General features: G+C 48.4%; 1 protein-coding gene across 1 annotated transcript in view; it reads left to right on the forward strand.

Annotated features, from left to right (window-relative positions):
* The first annotated feature begins 8,117 nt into the window (after positions 1–8,117).
* RABEP2 (rabaptin, RAB GTPase binding effector protein 2) overlaps positions 8,118–14,097 on the forward strand; it is a 14,144-nt gene continuing 8,164 nt past the window's right edge. Inside the window, exons 1-5 of the mRNA XM_066576788.1 lie at positions 8,118–8,270; positions 10,951–11,225; positions 11,693–11,809; positions 13,204–13,302; positions 13,518–13,649. Coding sequence (XP_066432885.1) covers positions 10,968–11,225; positions 11,693–11,809; positions 13,204–13,302; positions 13,518–13,649 — 606 coding nt within the window. The 5' untranslated portion in view covers positions 8,118–8,270; positions 10,951–10,967. The remainder of the gene's footprint in view (positions 8,271–10,950; positions 11,226–11,692; positions 11,810–13,203; positions 13,303–13,517; positions 13,650–14,097) is intronic.

Consider the following 14,097-nt stretch of genomic DNA (forward strand, 5'->3'; position numbering starts at 1 on the left):
TGAGCACCGGTGACCAGAACTGTGCGCAGTATTCCATGTGAGGCCTGACAAGTGCCTTATATAGTGGGAGGATAATGTTCTCATCCCTCACCCCTGTACCTCTTTTAATGCACCCCAAGACTTTATTTGCTTTTGCAGCAGCTGACTGGCATTGGTTACTCCAGTTTAGTCTACAATCCACTAGTACCCCCAGGTCTTTTTCCATATCACTTTTCCCTAGCAGTACCCTATTTAGTGTATATTTGTGACATCCGTTTCTCCTGCCCATGTGCAGAACCTTACATTTTTCAACATTGAACTTCATTTGCCATTTTTCTGCCCAAGCCCCCAGCTTATCCAGGTCCGTTTGTAGCCGCACATTGTCCTCCATTGCATTAATTATATTGTATAATTTTGTGTCATCTGCAAATATTGAAATTTTGCTGTGCAGCCCCTCATGTACCAAAGATGTGTCTGTCAGGCGCATGGCATGTAGCAGAGCTGTGTGTGTCTGTCACACACCCATGTACCACAGCTGTGTGTGTGATGTGCATGTACCACAGCTGTGTGTGTGTGATGTGTATGTAGCAAAGCTGTGTGGCGCATTGCACCACCAGAAACACTGGTACTATAATTTCCTAATAATTACTAGTCTGTTTATACCAGGACTGCGACGGTAACAAGAGGGCATCCTCTACGTCTAGAGGAAAGAAGGTTTCATCACCAACACAGAAGGGGGTTCTTTACTGTAAGAGCAGTGAGACTGTGGAACTCTCTGCCTGAGGACGTGGTGATGACAAAATCCATAGAGGAGTTTAAGAGGGGACTAGATGTCTCTTTGGAGTCATTAAATAATTAGCAGGGTTGTTGACCTGGGTCTTGGAGTTAGGCAGGAACTGTCAAATGTTGATCCAGGGATTATTCTGACTGCCATTATGGAGTCGGGTAGGAATTTTTTCCCCCAAAATGGGGTAAATTGGCTTCTGCCTCATTGTTTTTTTTTTGCCTTCTTCTGGATCAACGGGGGGTATAAACAGGCTGAGGTGGATGGACATTTTTCTTTTTTCAGCCTTACATACTATGTTACTAACTCTAAGGGATTGCTGGAGATATCGGTGTGCTTGTACTTGGCTATCTCCGGAAGTCCCAGTGAAAGGCATGGAGTAGCAGCATGCATGTGTGACCACTACTGGACTCATTTGGGGACCTTTGGGACTTCCAGTCTTGGGATCAGTGGAGGTCCTAGTGGTTGGTTCCCCACTGATCATATAATTATCCCCTATACTGTGGCCCAACCCCTATACATGCTCACAATCCATTCATGACAACATACTGTGTATATATATATATTACATATCACCCTCATAGAATATATGGAAAGTGGCTACACAAAACCCGACTCCCCTGTATTAGACCTTCCTTGGCTTGTAAAGGTGTTTTGTAAAACCACTAGAAATAAAACAGCGGTCTGATAGGAGGCGGCGGATGTACAGTAATGTACTACTTTATTCCTCAGTAGACCAGTAACCTCAGGCTTCCTTGCCTTCTTCTTCTTTTGACCACCGCAGTTGGTAGAAAGGTGGAAGCTGCTGATGATTGTCCGTCTGCTGGAGGCGGCTACATGTAAACGTGAGTTTCCAGCCTTGATTCCTGTTTTTGTTTTATAATCTAAAAAAAATTCACAAAATTATGAGCTGATCATTTCCTTAATATACCTTTAAGGTGGTTGGATCTGTTAGTCTGATGCAGCGCTTCAAAGTCCCTGCATAGACATAGATGTACGTTACAATATTCTGCTGCCCACTGTCACCACTAGGTGGAGCTCACTGCATACAGAGTATACAATAAACTCAATAATAACATAGTCTACAGTAATCTCCTAAACTCCCCCTAGTAGTGACTGCAGGGAAACTGAATTGTATCATTTGTATCTATCTCTGTGCTGGGGATTTGGGACACTGTGTCAGACAGATAACAATATACCAGCTATACAGATACATTGAGGAGTCAGGGAGAGCCGGGTGCCATGTACTGTCAGTGATGGATCCCAGTATGAAGCTTGGCTGCGGCTGCACAGTGTGTACCAGGCTGAGGGTTAATGGAGTGTGGAGGGTCTTCCTCTCCCACACGGCTGCATCCTGTTTGTAGCTTTCAGTAAGTGGAGGATGTTTTTATTTGTCTGACTTCACATTGCGGGGGCCGGGTTGTTACAGGAAGGTTTGGAATCAGTCATGAACCGCTGCCATACTGCGAAGTGTGACATTATGTAATAATAATACCGTAAAATACACAGTAATGTCCCTTTATAGGACGGACCCCATCTAGTAGCGCGTTGGACTCCTTTGGCCTTCAGAACCGCAGCAGTTTATCATGGCGTAGATTCCACCGGGTGATGAAGACGTTCTGAATGAATAACGGCCCCTGCGGACAGGAACCTTCTTATAGTTGCCGCAGATTAGATAGAGGTCTAACATGTTCTGACCAGCTGACAGGAAGGGGTCATCGATTCATGCTGCTTGTGCCAAATACTGCTCTCCCATCAGCACAATGCAACAGAAATTTGGATCCATCTGATCAGGAGATGTTTGTCTGCTGCTCAGTGATACAATTGTTGTGCTTTTTTGCCCACTGGAGTCTCAGCTTTCTGTTTCTTTTAGACACAATGGTGCTTAAATTGGTCATCTGCTGTTTTAGCCCATATTGCTAAGGAATGGTGAGTTGTGTGGTCAGACACGTTAGTTTTATTCAGCTGCTCCTGACTGTGCACATCCTATTAGGACGATTCCTGACATCCTCCTTTGACCCCTTTCGGTGACGCCTTGTCTCCATCCACAGGATACCTTTTACGTCATTCTCTGTATACTCTCCACACTGTTACACAATAAACCCCCCCATGGTTGACAGTGGCATCCCGGCCCCGGCTAGTCTAGCACCGATGACCCGGCCTCGTTAGAAGTCACTCAGATCACTGGATCTTGCCATCTAATGTGGATTCACACTGAAACTGATCCATGGAGAACTTGTCATGTTGATTACCCAGCACCCAGTGATCTTGAGGGCCGGTTGGACTCAAGTCGGACATGCTCCTCATCCTTGTTCCTCATTGTGATGCAATCTGCTCTCGAGGTTGGCCTGTTTTTCAGTCTCAATGGCTTCAGTAATCTTCATGTGCGTCTTATAAGGAGACATAAGTGGCTGCCAGACATCTCTGGTGCCGGCCTGTCTCCGGATCACATGGCAGCATCCATCCCACTGATTGTTAGTTCTCCCTGAAGCTACATAAGCATTGGGCAACGCTGGACATCATGTAGCTAAGCAGATTCAGTGTAAGGGTGACTACCAACTAGCGTTTGCGAATTTGCTGCGTTTTTTTTTCTTCGGGTGTCTATGGGGCTTTCTAATGTTAAAAACACATCGCGGCAAAATCGCAATTTACCGCGAAATCGCGATTTTGACCGATGCAATTTTAACATTACCAATCCCATAGACGTCTGGAGAAAAAAAACGCTGCGAATTTCGCAGTGAAGAAGAACTGTAGTGGGTCGTCACCCTAAGAGGGCTAACGGACGTTTAAAAGGGGCTTTTCATGGCCAAGATGGGAAACCCCTGCCACGGCCAGCGACCCCCAGGCCGGAGGCTATGGAAAGAGCCGGACTCTTAAACCTGCACAGTTTTTGTAATTCTCATTGAAGTGCATAGGAGCTGCGGAAACCGCTCTTTCCAACAGGGGGCATCACAGAGCCAAGAACAGCCGAGAAGGGAAAACCGCTTTAACACATTGGTGGGCCCGGTGCAAAGGTGACATGAGTGGGCCCCCCTACCTTAAGCATGATGGCCAGATACCAGGGAACAGGTAGGCTGGGGCCATACGGGACGGAATTTCAGCGGAATTCTCGCAGAATGGCCGCACCAAAAAACTGTGAGAATTCCCCTGGAAAAGCGCAGCTGCGTGGGTTTTGGAGCGGTTTCGCCATCGGCATTTCGCTGCGGCTTTCTCTCCCCATAGAGAGGCCGCTGAAGAAACGAGTAAAGAATTGACATGCTACAGAATTGAATTCCGCACCGCATGTCCGTTTCCGCTCGGCTTGGCCGTAACGGATTGACCTCAGTATGTGGATGAGATTTCCACTTTGCTGGTTAATCCCAGGATTAGGAGCCATTGGCGGAATGGCCGTGCGGACATTCCACACAGAAATTCCGTGGAGATTCTGTCCCATGTGAAGCCCGCTGTAATGTCCTTGTCATGTATTTTACCAAAATGGTGTTTTCACCCAACCCCTACGCACTACGTATTATATATATATAAATTGCAGGAATCGGGTACCCGGGCCCACTCTACGGTTACATGCCAATATCACCTACTTTTAGGCTTCGTGCGCACGCACATTATGGTAGCAAAGCCGAGCTTATTGCATAAATACAATATCAGAAACATGCTTCCTGCACAGATATGGTGTGAACACCAGGCTTACTATGTAGATACAATTCCAGAACCAAGATATAATCCCAGAAACAAGACAGAGATACGGTACCAGAAATAAGTTTATTACATAGATATGATACCTGAACCAAGCTTACTACATGGTGGTCACTGTTACTACTGGGGCCACTATGGTGATTATAATTACTAATGGGGCCACTATGGGGGTTATAGTTACTACTGGGGCCACTATGGGGGCTACAGTTACTACTGGGGTCACTATGGGGGTTATAGTTACTAATGGGGCCTCTATGGGGGTTATAGTTACTACTGAGGTCACTATGGGGGTTATAGTTACTACTGGGGGTTATAGTTACTACTGGGGCCACTATGGGGGCTATAGTTACTAATGGGGCCACTATGGGGTTATAGTGACTACTGGGGTCACTATGGGGTTATAGTTACTATTGCGGCCACTATGGGGGTTATAGTTACTATTGTGGCTACTATGGGGGTTATAGTTACTATTGCGGCTACTATGGGGCTTATCGTTACTACTGGGGCCACTATGGGGGTTATAGATACTACTGCGGCTACTATGGGGGTTATAGATACTACTGCGGCTACTATGGGGGTTATAGTTACTACTGCGGCCACTATGGGGATTATAGTTACTACGGCGGCCACTATGGGGGTTATAGTTACAACTGCGGCTACTATGGGGGTTATAGTTACTACTGGGACCACTATGGGGGTTATAGTTACTACTGCGGCCACTATGGGGGTTATAGATACTACTGCGGCTACTATGGAGGTTATAGTTACTACTGCGGCCACTATGGGGGTTATAGTTACTACTGCGGCTACTATGGGGCTTATCGTTACTACTGGGGCCACTATGGGGGTTATCGTTACTACTGTGGCTACTATGGGGGTTATAGATACTACTGCGGCTACTATGGGGGTTATAGATACTACTGCGGCTACTATGGGGGTTATAGTTACTACGGCGGCCACTATGGGGGTTATAGTTACAACTGCGGCTACTATGGGGGTTATAGTTACTACGGCGGCCACTATGGGGGTTATAGTTACAACTGCGGCTACTATGGGGGTTATAGTTACTACTGCGGCCACTATGGGGGTTATAGTTACTACTGCGGCCACTATGGGGGTTATAGATACTACTGCGGCTACTATGGGGGTTATAGTTACTACTGTGGCCACTATGGGGGTTATACTTACTACTGCGGCCACTATGGGGGTTATAGATACTACTGTGGCTACTATGGGGGTTATAGATACTACTGCGGCTACTATGGAGGTTATAGTTACTACTGCGGCCACTATGGGGGTTATACTTACTACTGCGGCCACTATGGGGGTTATAGTTACTACTGGGGCCACTATGGGGCTTATCGTTACTACTGGGGCCACTATGGGGGTTATAGTTACTACTGCGGCTACTATGGGGATTATAGTTACTACTGGGGCCACTATGGGGGTTATAGTTACTACTGGGGTCACTATGGGGGTTATAGTTACTACTGCGGCTACTATAGGGGTTATAGTTACTACTGCGGCTACTATGGGGGTTTTAGTTACTACTCGGGCCACTATGGAAGTCACAGTTACTACTGGGACCACCATTGGGGTCACTATTATGGCTCGTTTACACGGACATAAACGTATTTCGATATTTGCACACGCAAAACAAGAAGGCAGACCGGCCCATTGAAAGACCGGACTCACAGGGCATATTTGAATTGCATATTACGCGCATGATGTACGTGCGTATAATACACAGTAAATCACGGCGATTCAAATACGTTGATCTTCGCTGTCAACTCACACTTGTGTATATTAATTGCGTATAATACATGCGCAAAAAAGATTGCAGCATGTTCTATTTTACAGCGTGCTACACGAGATATAGCCCTATAGTTCTATATGGGTACGTACAAAAACGCTGTGCATATGCAATGACATTACGCACGTGCGGCATTTTTATGCAACATTGCTAAGAGACAATAGAAGGAAAGTAATAAAAAAGAAGAAACCAAGTGGCCGGAGCGCGGCAGCGTGCGTGAGATATGCTGTCGGTCGCAGGCAGAAAGCACGACAATACGTGGCGATACGCCGTTCCGCACCCCTGTAAGACGCGTTTTATATGCAGCATTTCACCATACGTTCATGTGAGCACGTCCAATCGCTTCAACGGCCGATTGTGGTGTGTAATAAGCATAAAATAGGTCATCCTGCGTATTTTTTCACGCAGTGAGGCCTCATGCCCACAGGTGGGTTGGATTCCGTACGCAGGAGCCCGCAGTGGAATCCCACGCTGCCCATGGCTGAGGACACTATTTTGCCTATGAGGGTCCCGTCCAGATCTTCTTTCTTTTTCACTGCGGATGTGTGCGAAAATGTCGGCCGGCGCGCAGTATCTGCGTCCCGCCATATCTGCGCCCCATCCCTCACCTCCTGTAAACGAGGCCTTGCTATACAATTATAATCAGCCCTTTGAAGGCAACCATAAGGCTGATGTGTCCCTCGGTGAAAACATGTCCGACCCCGCTGTGGTGTGAGGCTGCGGGTGCTGCGCTTCTGTCTACATTGTTGCCACGTATATTACGTGTGTCTGTGGGATGTCCAAACCAAGCTGCGAATGAGAATCGCGGCCACAACACGCGCCTGCTCATGTGCATGGGCTTTTACACACTCTTTGGGCTTATTCACATGAGCGTGGGCGCACTACCCTCTGTGGCACGTAGCGTAGTTGAGCAAGAGTTTGGGAACATAGGCGCGGCCCGATTTTTCCGGCAGGTGATATTGACCACATGCGGGGGAGATGGGCAGGTATTGTCTTTTCGCGGCCGTACAAATCACGTCCGGGAAAAGAGCTGGTGAAAACGGAACCACTGAACTCCTATTGAGATCAGTGGTTTTGTTTGGTCGCGTTCTATGGCGTGATTATCGCGGCTTGTCTGAATCCGTCCTTTTACACACATAGCTACACACCCTTAGGGATTAAAGAGATGAGCGCAAGCGCGAATACGCCTAATTTGCGCAGAAACAAGTCATAATTTTTATTTTGTTTACCATTTAAATTATGCGCTATTGTGTGCGATAAAAAAAAATAAATCAATGGTTTCGGATGTGATTTTCATGGCTGCAAAACCTGATGAAACCACCTGCGTCTGTTTAAGTTCTTACACAGAATCACGTTCTTGGAATCACACAGCGCTACTTATACATACAGAAATGTAAGTTTTTACGCCCCAAAAAAGTAGGCCGCCACTACACTATTATGAAAGCTGTCTGAAAGAAAAGCTTTGTTGCCCCTAGCAACCAATCACAGCGCAGCTTTCATTTCTGATACTGCTGAAGTAAAATGAAAGCTGCGCTGTGATTGGTTGTTATGGAGAACAAAGCTTTTCTGTCAGACATCCTTCTCCGTGGCCTCCCTGTACAAACCAACTGTTAAGCTGGTTAGATGAGGGGATTCATTCACTGACAGGTCGCCTTCGGAGGAAATTGCTGAAGTTTCCGAATTGAGGTGACGGAAATTCCCGAGCAGAACACCATGGAGCACGAGCGGGGCCGAAAACTCCCGAGCAGAACACCCTGGAGCACGAGCATGGCCGAGCGCTGCCGGAAATTCCCGAGCAGAACACCCTAGAGCACGATTATGGCCGAGCGCTGCCGGAAATTCCCGAAGTGTCAGCTGTACCCAGAGCCGAGCGGCAGCGGAGATTACCGAGCGGATACGGAAACGTGTCCCATGCGGATGCGGATTTAGTCCTGAGGAGGAAAGTTAGGGGTCAGGAAGAAAAGTAGGAGCGAAGTATCCGTGCAAGAAGCCGGCGACAAGGTCTGTACAGACTGTATGATTGTCGGGTCTCTGCTGTCACCGTGTGCCGCCTGTAGCTCTCGGCGCGCCGTGCGCAGAGCATGCAGGGAGTTGTAGTCCCACACCAGATGCACATGCTGCAGGTATTACAAAGTAGCAGCGATATTAGTAACGCATCAGTAGGAGGTGCAGATTAGAAGATAGTCGCTCAGGGTCTGCATACAGGGAAGAACAGGACGTGCTGGCCCCAGGAGCTGACAATCTACAGGGAGCTCACCCGTGTGAATTTGTCCAAAATAGAGTGGATCTTGCCGTACTTCTTGTTGCAGATCCGCCGCGGATATTAACCCTTATAGTCCAAGGCTTTTAAATCCGCGGCATTAATAGGCGCAGCGCGGAGTCATGGCAGAGAGGTTCCGTACCTCTGCACTCTCCTCCACGCGTCTCGGACGTACGGCCGCGATCACACAGGAGGGTCCGCCATTGGGTCTGGATTGTTATGCAGAATTTGGTGAGGAGTTAACCCCTTGTGTGAAGCGATGGAATCCGCTGCGCTGATCTGCGGCGGTAATTGTCTGCTGCGCATCCAAAAGCTCGATTCCCGCACGGATTTTCCGCGGCATCTGGAGGGGATTCCGACAGTCTCATCCACTGTAAATGGCGCAGATTGTCTGTGCGGGGAGTACGGATTCAGCAACATTTGCGCTGCATGACTGGACAGCCTAAGGCTGATATCACACGGGCGAGTGCGTAATTGGACTGTGAAACTGGGCCTGATATCGCGTTCGCCAGCGTGCGTTTTCCCTGTGAATGGGAGGTGTTTTTGTGTTAAAAACGCCTCGCCTCACTTCAGGGACGCAGCGATCCTAAAAGGCGCGGCGGAGGATCGCGTTGTGTTTTGTGTTGTCAAACCTCACATCGCACACGCACGCCAGGTCATGCTCTGCCGGCCCCACTGAAGACAATGGCGAGGCGTTCCAAGGGAGCTTCCAAAGATGGGACATGGCGCAATTTTTTCCCACACTGTGAAAAATAGTGCTCATATATTTGACCCCACTCAAAGAAATGGGGTTCATATTCGTGCGTCTTGCCACACACAAGTCTTGCGCGCTTTTCTTGACCGTGTAAAAGCAGCCTCAGCGCTAGCACCTGCATTTTCCCGACAATTGCCGGCCGTTCGTGTAATCGCACCCTGAAGGTACCTCTACACGGGGGGAGTATTTCTCAGACCGTTGCTGGAAACGGCGACTTTCGCGATAGTCGTCCCATGTGCAGACCGTCCCCAACAGGGCGCCGACTGAGAAGCCAAGCGACCGATGGTCACAGAGACAGGCAGGAGCTCATCTGTGGACGCGGCCTGTTTGCAGTGAATGGGGTCAAGCGGCCAAAAGATCTCCGGCGCTCCTCCTCCATTCTCTGGCGCTCCTGTGTGAAAGCCCAGGACCGGTACCCTGCAGTCCCATGTAACGGTACCGTCAGGACAGCTTCACACGGCGGATTAGTGCAGAGAAAGAACCCATTGAGAATTCACATTTCTGTATTTTGCGTGTATTTGGGTTGGCAGTGTAACCCGACCGTTCCAGCAGCGGCGTCCGCGCGGCTCGCTGTCGCACATGTGCAGTACATATTTAGTTTTTTCTTATATCTCCTGCTTTTACCGCGGATCGGATGGCTTCCACTGACTTCGATGGCAGCCGTCCGCATGGAATCCGCGTTAAATTGGAGCATGCCGCGATCTGCTTTCCGTATGCAGAATCAAGACCACCAATCTGCATGTGTACATTGAGGTGCGGACGCTCATGCTTCCCTATGGGCGGCTTAAACTGCGGCTTCCACAAATCTAATCCGCCCGTGGACATCGGGCGCAAGGCCCGGATCACACCAGCACATGGTCACAGCGTATGGCACGCTAGTTTTGCACGAGTGATACGTTGTATTGATCTCACACAAATTGCGCAAAATATGCGCACAAGAAAAATGACAGTATGTTCTTTCTGGGATCGTATTACACCAAAAATGCACTTTGAAAAACGTGCGCGTTTTGCGTTTGACATCACTGACTAATGAACATTGATTAGAAGTACAAAGTGCATTTATGGTGTGTTCGTAAACGCAGACATCACAGCAGCCAATCAGGTTGTGCAAAATTAGGACCCCACGGTTGCTTTCTTCCAACAACAGCTCCACCTCGCCCGCAGGTTGTCTGTGGTATTGCGGCTTCATTCGTACCAATGGAGTCTTCGCTGTAGCACCATACATGATGCATGGACAGCGGTGGCGGGGCTTCTAGAAGAAGCAGCCATGTTCTTCTCATCCTGGACAACCCCTTTAAGGCCGTAGTCATATGTTGTCCTCAAGATGGCGACCTAATTCTCGAATTGCATGAATAATAATAAATGGCAGAAGTTCCCCCGCTTGTATGCTTCATCAAATATTGTGAGCGTTAAACCGACCTTCCAGTCCGGGGAGCGTAGGGAGCTCTCCCCTTGCTGTGTCCTTCCCCGAATGTGCCGGTTCTTGGCACCTCTCGCCCCCCCTGCAGTGTCCATCAGGTAGTCGGAGAAGCCCCAATAGGAGATAGAAGGTAATATTGCCCCCCGCCGGGACCGTAGGGTCGCTGTAAAGCCACATTCCATCCATTATGCCCCCTACCGTCGTCATGGGGTTGTGTGTGATGGGTACAACATCTTGTGTCCCGCAGGAGAGCGCTGTGTATTGATGGCTCAGACAGAAGATGGCGGTTTTGGGCAGGACCCCCTCACGTTTTCTCCTGAGGGCCCCTCGGATGACCCGGAGCTTCTCCCTGCAGCGGAGGCCTTTGCCCGAGGCTTTGATTGTGTCTCCATTTCTTCTTTTCCGGGGGAGAGGCTGATCCAGGGCCAGGAGGACACGGCCTCCCTGATTTCTACGGCCACCCTGGTACCTGAGTGCATATACATCCCTCCGGCGGGCTACCAGCTGTTATCGGAGCAGGAGGTAACCAAGCCGAGGGTTCCACTAACCACCTGTATGTTTTTATTCTGAAGAGAATGGTTTCTATTAAAAAATCTCCTATTGTTTTGTGTCTACTGCTCCTATACCGACCTATGTGTTTCCATGGTAACAGACAACAAACAAACCCGAGTAGTCTGATCCTGCTATCCTATTGCGTTCTTTCGGTCTTCTGGTTTTTACTAACATTTGGTAGGGCGCAGATGACCAGGAATGCGACTGCAGGATCAGACTACACCGGGATTGTTTGAAATCTGTTACCATGGAAACACAAAGTTTTGTATAGGAGCTGTAGACATAAAACGCTAAAAGATTTTAAACTAAGACTATTAGTGAAGGTGTTTCATTTTAGATGCATTGGGAAAAAAAACACTGGTTGCGATTGGTAAGTAAAGTGTGTTTGAGGTATTAATAGTGGTTTTTTTCGTTTTGTGGTTGCTTTCTTCATCCAGTTTGCACAGCAGAAGGCGTCTCTACAGAACACCACGGAGCGGCTGGAGAAGGTGACTCAGGAGAAGGAGGCGCTGCAGGACGCTTTGAGGTGCAGCTCGGAGGATTGTGCTAATCAAGTGAGTCATTATTTAGATATATCAGTCCATATACATACACTGACATGCCAAAAGTCATGGGACAGGACTCGTTTAGGACCCTGGTGAATTGTAGCAATTTGATGTGACATCAATTCCACAAGTGGATGCAAGCCATCTGGAGGGATGCTGAGTAGAGATGAGAGAGCACGCTCGGTAAGGTGAGTTACTCGAGCGAGCCTCTCTCATCTTAAGTAACTGCCTTCTCCTCCAAGTGTGCTCGGGGGGCAGCGGGGAGCAAGCGGGGGAGAGAGAGAGAGATCTCTCTCACTCTCCCTGTTGGGAAGGTATTTGGCTCCTGCTTCTTGGGGTCAACAACATAGGAGGATAAACAGGCTGAACTAGATGGACATTGTCTTCATTCGGCCTTACATATGATGTTAGTGGAGCTGTGTGTGGGATGTCTGGGGATCAGGATGGATGTAGTGGAGCTGTGTGTGTGATGTCTGGGGATCAGGATGGATGGAGCGGAGCTGTGTGTTTAATATCTGGGGATCAGGATGGATGGAGCGGAGCTGTGTGTTTAATATCTGGGGATCAGGATGGATGGAGTAGAGCTGTGTATGTGATGTCTGGGGGTCAGGATGGATGGAGTAGAGCTGTGTGTGTGATGTCTGGGGGTCAGGATGGATGTAACGAAGCTGTGTGTGTGTGTGATGTCTGGGGGTCAGGATGGATGTAACGAAGCTGTGTGTGTGTGTGATGTCTGGGGGTCAGGATGGATGTAGCAAAGCTGTGTGTGTGATGTCTGGGGGTCAGGATGGATGTAGCAAAGCTGTGTGTGTGATGTCTGGGGATCAGGATGGATGTAGCGGAGCTCTGTGTGGGATGTCGGGATCAGGATGGATGTAGCGAGCTCTGTGTGGGATGTCTGGGGATCGGGATGGATGTAGCGGAGCTCTGTGTGTGGGATGTCTGGAGATCGGGATGGATGGAGCGGAGCTCTGTGTGGGATGTCTGGGGATCGGGATGGATGGAGCGGAGCTGTTTGTGTGTGATGTCTGGGGATCGGGATGGATGGAGCGGAGCTGTTTGTGTGTGATGTCTGGGGATCAGGATGGATGGAGCGGAGCTGCTTGTGTGTGATGTCTGGGGATCAGGATGGATGGAGCGGAGCTGTTTGTGTGTGATGTCTGGCATCAGGATGAATGTAGTAGGCTGTCTCTGTGATGTCTGGGGATTAGGATGAATGTAATAGAGCTGTCTCTGTGTGATGACTGGGGATTAGGATGCATGGAGCAGAGCTGTGTGCGTGATTGGGGATCACGATGGATGGAGTAGAGTTGTGTGGGGCATTGCTCTACTGGATAGTACACTGGTACTACAATTCCCTAATAATTACTAGTTTTCCTTATATTCTGCTGGGTTTCCTTCAGGTGCAACAGTTACTTGAGCAGATAAAGAGTTCTGAGGAGATTCTACAAAGTCTGCAAAAAAATCTGTCCGACAGTCAACAAAAGACGGCACAAAAAATGGTGAGATCTGTTGCCTTACTCCAACTGCCTGACACTGAGCTGACAATCCAAAACATAATATTTTGAATTGTGGAGTTACCAGTACTGGGTAATTTGAAATGTTATGATAATTTAGCAGTGGGACAATAAGGTTCAACCTCGATCATCTGACTCAGCCAATTATTCACCATTTTATTGTTTGTTTCACACTGTTTCTCTTCGTGTTTTATACCCAGGCTGCTTTAACTGCCTCCTTCAGCCGCTTGTGTCAAGAGGTGAACTGTTTGAATGATGAGAATGAGAAGTTGAGGACACTAAGTTTACAAGTTCCCCCCACGGGTCAGACCCCACAGCTTTCATCTCCACAGGTGCACAGATTTTCTTGGTGTATGCACAATGTCAGTCAGCAGCTACAAGAGCCTGCAAATATTTAACATGTAATAATTATACATCTCTGCTGTTTTAATATAGTGAAAGCGCAAATATTGTTAGAATATCCATGTAGTGAACTTGTATCACCACATAAAGGAACAGTTTCTACAGCGACCATGTGATCTGTACATGGCTGTAGGTGGACATGTAAGCCCCTATTTGTAATGCCACATGGCTGACCTCCATAGTATTTCTTCAGGGCAGTGCAGCTCCTAACAATTTTACAGACCAACCATATTTACTTGCATGCATCCCTTAGACCTCCATTGAGGTGGATACATGATTGAATGGGCAAGTCGTACCAGGTTCTCCCAGTGTACAGATGACCCTCGGTGGTGATATACGTGGCATCGACTCACCGTGGTTGGAGTTTGACAGGAAATG

Source organism: Eleutherodactylus coqui, chromosome 8, assembly GCF_035609145.1.
Source record: "Eleutherodactylus coqui strain aEleCoq1 chromosome 8, aEleCoq1.hap1, whole genome shotgun sequence".
Taxonomy (NCBI): Eukaryota; Metazoa; Chordata; class Amphibia; order Anura; family Eleutherodactylidae; genus Eleutherodactylus; species Eleutherodactylus coqui.